Here is a 6,797-nt window from a genome sequence, read left to right as displayed (position 1 = left end):
GGGAAGGGAGGAATGTGGAGAGAGGTGGGGAGGGGATGATTCTTGTGAGAAGGGTGGTCCTAGGGGAGGGAGAAGCCCCTGGGCTGTGGTGCTGGGGGCATCCCAGGGATGGGAGAGCTGGGAGGCAGCTCCTGGTCTGTGGGCGTGGACCAAGTGCTGGCAGCTGAGCCTGCTGCAGGAGCTGGTCTGTGAGAGAAGGTTCAGTTATAAATACCACACTTGAGTCTGTCTTGACTCATTTGAGTATCTTTTAATTTTTAGCCAGCGAAATAGTAGCTGTGCTTTTTGGATAGTGCTGAGGTCCTGCCTGACCTGTGGTGTTTGTACAGTGGGGAAAAATAATTTAATATTTGTGCTAAAATTCTGAGGAGGCTGAAAGTTGTTGGCTTGCAGGGGTTTTCTGTTGCTGCTGTTGATCAGCTGCTGGGAAGCATCGCTGGTGTCACAAGAGGATGCCACATACACTGGAAACAGGGCTTCCCTGGGGGTTTCTGACAACTCTTTGTTTCCCCATGGGAAATAACGTTGCTCAGGAATGGGATGTGGAGCTGGCTGTGGGCTCATGTGAGCAGGAAGGGTGTAATTGGGTGTTTATTGGCAGTGTGGTCACTGCCTCTCTTCCTGGAGCTGTTCTCAGCCTGCCAGGTGCCATTCAAAATCCCAGGCTTGTGTTGAGATCTTCCCAAGCACTGAGAGCAGTTGCAGGGCTGACAATTGTCAAAGGAGTTTATTTAGAAAGATGCCCAGTGCTGGTTTTTAGTGGCAGGTGTGAGTCCAGGTCCCTTAAACTGGTACAAAAACATCAGCCTGGCCATTTTTGGGAGCAAAATAATTTTCTCTCTGTTCTGTAGAGAACAGCTCAAAAGAGGCCGTGAAAGCCCACACCAGAGGTTTAGATACATTCATTAATTTATCAAGTTTTCCTGCTTGTTTTGCTGAGTTGCCTTTAGAGAACAAACCAGAAGGTCTGTCAGGAAGCTGATAATAATATGTTTTTTTCTCCTTTCTCCCTGACCTTCATCCAGGAAGAGGAGGAGGAATGGGAATGAGGAGGATGGGCACGTTCCCCAGACCAAACGTACCACCAGGAGTAGTGTCCTGCAGGACTCTTGGGATACTGAGGTGAGAGCCTGCTTGGGCAAGTTCCTTTTCCTTTAATGCTGAGTTTAAATAAAGGCTGGAATATTCAGTAGAATGTTATTTGTGGGGGGTAGTTAATGAAAACACTTCATTTTTGTGTTGCTTGTCATGAGGCCTGACTGTTCCGTGTACTGGAGATTGGGATCTGTGAACCATGGCTTGGGAATCAGCTTGTTTGCTAGTGAACCTGCTTATCTTCAGTCTGAATGTTTCTGATAATTTATTTCAATCACACAGTACCCAGATGAAGACACAGGAGGAGCTTGTGCTGCCCCTTCTGGCTTTGGGCTGAGGTGTGTGACACACCTAGAAGCGAGGAGGTGACAGGGGTGGGTCACAAGTGCCTGTGGTCACCTTGCCTGGCCATCTGCTCTGCCCTTGCTGAGGTTAAAGTGACTATTTGTGGTAGGAAGTCACAGGGCATTCCAGCTCCTGCCTGGTGCAGGGCCCTTGTCTGATGGTTCAGAAATGCTCCCAGGTAGCTCAGTGGCTTAAGCAAGAGCTGCTCCTTCACAGCTCAAACACTTGAACTCAAACCAGGGAGTTTCTGCTCATATTTATAGAACCATGGAATGGTTTGGATTGGAAGGGAGCTTAAAGATCATCAGGTTCCAACCCCCCTGCCATGGATAGAGACACCTCCCAGTAGATCAGGCTGCACAAAGCCTCATCCAGCCTGCCCTTGAACACTTCCAGGGATGAGGCATCTTCCCTGGGCAACCTGTTCCAGTGTCTCACCACCCTCACAACAAAGAATTTCTTCCTTATGTCTCACCTAAATCTCCCCTCTTCCAGCTTAAAACTTCTCCCCCTCATCCTATTACTGCACACCCTGGTAAAATATCCTTGTTGGTTTGTTTACAGCCCTCTGGAGATTGGCTGTAGGGAGTGGTCACAAGCTGCTGCAGTTGTATTGAGCTGCAGGGCATGTTTTGTGCCATGTAACTTAGAGCAACATCTTTTATCACACAGTAAAGGCTTCAAATGTTTACTTACATTTAAAATGATGCCAAGCTCTGTATCCCACTGTGCCTTTTGTGAGGGAGACACTACACTTGACTTGACGTGGAATAGTTGGTGATACTGGGTGGAAAAGGCTCTGACATTTGAGATATTCCTCATGAAGGAATTTGCTGTGGGGGAGAAGTGCTCCTGGTTCCTGCAGTGCCCTTTGCCACCCCTCAGCCTTGCAGGCCTGAAGTCACGTTTTGCTTCTCGGGTGTAACGGGTAGAACCATGAATAGTTTCCTGCCATCTGACACTGAATCACTTGTCCAACAGGTTAAACACCTCTTAAACACAGAGTAGTTAATGGCTAAACGAGCTTTGTGGCGGGAGGAGGAAGAATTTAGTGTGGAACAAGGGATTGAAGTAGGAGTAATGAAATTAAGACTATCAGGAAAAGCCTTCATGGTGAGTGGCAGAAGCACCTTTGCTTGTCGTGTAAACACGTGGCGTTTGGGCAAAGCCTCTGAAATGCAGGAATGGGAACAGTCTTGTGGCCACAGGAGGGTGGATGACCTTAACTCTGTCCTTAAAGGCTGTTTGGGGGGGCTGCAGGGGTACAGCATGGGCATGGCCTGCCTGCCCCCCCCAGTGAAACCAGCACAGCCCAGTTGCTGGGGCTAACACTGAGCCTCCTGCTTCCTGCATGCACCTGCCTTGGGAACCTCTGGTTTTAACACATTAATCCCTGACCTGCAGGCAGGGAGGAGCTCTGACTGCTGACACTGACCTGCAGGAGTGTCTTTTTTCCCAAAGCTCAGTGTTTCCTTCCTCGAGGGAACAAAATTCACAGTGTCCTCTACCAATGGAGAGAACTTTTTTCCCCTGCTTTCCTTGGGTCACTGACTTGAGCATGCCCAGAAATCCAAGCCAGGATGAAATCAGTATTACTTGAGTGTTTCTTGAGGGGCTTCCTGTGCCAGATGGAGACATTCTTGTGCCTGTAGTGCACGAGTGCTTCCGATTGCTGTCACTTGGAAATCCTTGGCCGCTTGTAATATTTTATTTAGTTTCCTGACACCTTACCATTGGCAAAGGCAGCTGCTGCTGGTGGCTGTTCCTCACTAGCTTTAGGAGATTGAAGGAGGAGAGGTGTGTGGTTGGGGGGGGAGCAGTTTGCAGCTTCAAAGAGGACATGAGGAGAGAGTTGCTTTTCATCTCAGAACACACATCCACCTTTTGGTGAAACGTTAGCGAAGGCACTGATTCCTTTTGCCTTCCTTCAGTTAAAAGTGAACTGTTTTCTCTTACATTGTGGTTTAGCTGGGAGCTCGGTGTGAAAATCAGGCTGTTACTAAACCTGAACTTGACTTTTGCCACTATCTCTTTTATTTTTCTTTTTTTGGTCTCACTCTTCCCAGCTGACAGCAATATGTGTCAGCTGAAGGGAGATGTATTTCTTTCCCAGAGGCAGGTCAAACATGGACTATTCTGTGAGATTTTCCCTCACTCCTGCTCACATGATGTGATGGAAAAGGATGTTGATTTTTTTTATCCCACTGGACTGGCCTTTCATCTCAGACAGGCAGCATCCTTGGCTCTGACTTTCAGAGGAGGGAAACTGAGGTTCTCTCCAGTCTTTTCCAGCACTGCTCCTTGGCAAACTGCTGTGATAATCTGCAATTCCTGCTCCTCCTGGAACAAAGCAGGAGGAGCTCTAGGTGACAGCCACTCTGAGGGTGACAGTCCCCTTCTGTTTGCAGTTCTGCCTGTGAACAGGCACATGACCAAAGGGCTGGACTGGACCCAACGTTAAACATTAGCAAAGCATTTCTCCCTGCATTTCCCTTCCTGTCCAGCCTGCCCTCCCTTTTACATTGTTGTTTACATTGTTGTTTTCCCTGATAATCACTTACCCCTTCAGGAAAAGCCTTTCCTGCCCTCCTCTCCTGTGTGTGAAGGTGGGCAGAGTTGTGGTGCATCAGAAGAACCTGCCGTTGTGCTCTGCAGCCTGGGGAGTCACCATGAAAAGCCCTTTGCTCTGTTTTTCCACGAGGAGGAAGGGAGTCTGCAGTGCTCTGAGAAGCTCTTTTCCTTCCTGAGGAAGTTTCTTCCTTAAGACCTCATTTCTTGTGGTTCCTCTTTGTTCTTGTGCTCCAGGACAGGGATTCCCCAGAGCTCAGAAGTGCCTCTTTGTTATGAGCAGTGGTTGCTGGTGCAAGGCAGCAGCTGCTGCTCCCAAATCCAAGTTTTGTTTTGCCTCCCAGCTCAGCCACTCTACACTATTACACGGGGAAGGGCTGGTCTTAAATTCTACATCAAAACCAGATTACAGCTCTGTTAAAACTCGTCTTGAAAGACATTGAGAGCAGCAGCAGGGTCTGAGTGGCTGTTTCTTAAATTCCTAATGTGGGCGAGTGAGATGCTATTTCACAGACCAGCAGAATTACACATTTCATGGGTCATTTATTTGGAAATTACTTAAACCTTCTCAGGGTGATGTTAAGAGGAGCTAATGAGTCAGGTAAACCATGAAGATGCCTTTTTGATTCTTAAAAGCACTCCTAAAATTTCACTGGGCTGCTTTCCTTTGCCCTTTCACTTAACGCTTTGTTTCGTTGTGTGGATGCCTGTCACTGCTGACTTGATGACTTTAAGGATTCTTTTCTTGTCTAATTGTAGTCCAAATGCCTAACAGAATGTGCACCACAGCCTGGGGACATGGTAGGTCTTTGGTGGGATTTGGGCAATAAAGGGGCTTCATGTGCTAGTGAATTTTTGCATTAGAGAAATGGAAATAAAGAGGGTCTGACCAGCCAGACCTGGCAACAGCCTTAGGTGCAGGAAGCACGTCCCAGGACACTTCTCTTGTTCTTTAAAAAGTTAGCCATGCATAAAATAATCAATACTAACAGCTCTAAAATGTTTGTTGGTTTGTGAAACTCGAGCAGTGAGTCGCCCTGGGTTCTCATGTCGATTTTTTTACCTTGATTTTCAGAAAGTGGCGGTAACGAAACACAGTAAGGAGCACAGAGTAAAAGGAAACAAAGTGTCCTGTGCGGTGGGTTTCTCTCCAAGGCTGCTGTGACCTGTTGAACAGCATTTGCATTTAATCTCTGTGCTTCTGTGCCGAGTGAGAGGGGCTCAGCCAGCACCAGGCCCTGGCTCCTCTCTGTCCTTCTGTCCCTCTCCAGCACTGGCAGCCTGAGGCAGAGGGGGGGTTGCTCAGGTAGTCACCTCTGCTGCTTCCCTCAGGAATGTCTCCCTCTGTGTCCTGGTGTTCCCTCCTCGCTGGCTGATCCTCACCCCAATGCAGCTGCCCTGCTGCTGCCTTGCTTGCTCTACTACAACAGAACTGAAGCATTTTTTTTGGTGCTTGGCAAAACAAGGAATTTTCCATGGTTGAATTGTCACAATCAATTGTGTAATCAGTGCCTGGGGGGCTTTCCAGTCAGCACTGAGATGTGTTCCACCTCAGATACTCCTGCAGCGACTTCCTGGCCCTTTTCTCACTGCTTGGAACAAATGTGTTGTGTGCAGTTTGCACCATTCTTCAGGTTGACTCCGAAGTGAGGCCTTCTGGAAGTGGTACTGGCTGTTAAAATATCTGTGGGCTGCTTTAAATGTGTTTTCCTCTGCTGTGGCCACCAAGCTTTGACTTCTGTGGTTTTAGTTTAATACTTACAAAAACTGTGGGCGTGGGTTTTTTTAGCTGCTGTCACTTAACACTGGCTGTGTTTGTGACTACTTCTTATGGGGTGGCCAGGCAGCACATCTCTGACTCTTAAGCACCTAAATGTTTGCAGTGTTGTCCTGAATAGCAGATCACACAGTAATGAAATATTTCAGCTGTAACAAATGGAACTTTTTATTAGCAGCCCTTAAAATGGTGTAAGCTGAACAGTTTTATGTCTTTGAAACCCTGAAAATGATGGCTAATGCTCTTCCAGTCATTGCCATGAAATGTGTTTATCCTAAATGCTGGCAAATGAGCCCTGGCCTCTCTGTGAGCTGAATCAGGAGTTCTCTTTCCTGCATGTGGAAGCCTCCAGTGCCTGTGGTGGCAAGGAAGTTGTTACGGAAAGCTCCCAGTTCACGTGGCTGTCCCAGGACTTCACTGGGAGCAGAGGAGTTGTAGGTGTGTCAAGGTGTTCAAAGACTTAAAATGGGCATCGAGTTGCTTTTGTTTTTAACAGCATGTTGCTTTGGATGCTTCAGAGCTCATTTTAGAAAGATTGACCTGTAGGAGAAGCTTTGCATGGTGCTTCCTTCTCACTGCTAGAGCAGCAGCCAGAAGCTCCTCCTGCCCCGCCTGCCTTTACTGACACGTGCACTGCAGCAGCAATGTTCTTTATTTTCCAATTCTCGGATGAATTCAGCAAACTTCACTAGTGCTAATGTGGGTCATGGGGGCAGAGCTGGTGGGTCTAAAAGGGAAAGGTTGAAATTCAGTGTCCTGGAGGTCAATGAACCTCCAGGGAAGACTTGGCCTGCTCATCCCTTCCCGTGTGCTGGCAGTAACGGGAGCTGCAGGTGCCATGGAGGCACTTGGTGGATTGATGTTAGTCCATCAGGCTGGACCTGAGCCTGCAAATCTGGAAGGGAGGGGCTGACTGTAAAGGTGGTTTGCTCACCTGAGGTGTCTGGTGGTGGACAGAGCTGTGATGTTGCTGCTAACCCTCTGTCTGTCTCAGTCCTCCAGCAGTGATAGC

At 48.1% G+C, this 6,797-nt stretch overlaps 1 protein-coding gene across 1 annotated transcript in view; it reads left to right on the top strand.

The window, feature by feature from the left end:
• FAM104A (family with sequence similarity 104, member A) overlaps nucleotides 1-6,797 on the top strand; it is a 15,505-nt gene that overhangs the window by 7,917 nt on the left and 791 nt on the right. Inside the window, exons 4-6 of the mRNA XM_010002805.1 lie at nucleotides 1,026-1,122; nucleotides 5,084-5,146; nucleotides 6,780-6,797. Of these exons, the coding sequence (XP_010001107.1) occupies nucleotides 1,026-1,122; nucleotides 5,084-5,146; nucleotides 6,780-6,797 (178 nt within the window). The remainder of the gene's footprint in view (nucleotides 1-1,025; nucleotides 1,123-5,083; nucleotides 5,147-6,779) is intronic.

The sequence above is a fragment of the Chaetura pelagica genome, unplaced genomic scaffold (genome assembly GCF_000747805.2).
Source record: "Chaetura pelagica isolate M959 unplaced genomic scaffold, ChaPel_1.0 scaffold47, whole genome shotgun sequence".
Classification (NCBI taxonomy): Eukaryota; Metazoa; Chordata; class Aves; order Apodiformes; family Apodidae; genus Chaetura; species Chaetura pelagica.
Note: the sequence above shows the minus strand (reverse complement) of the source record. Positions and strands in the feature narration are given on the sequence as shown.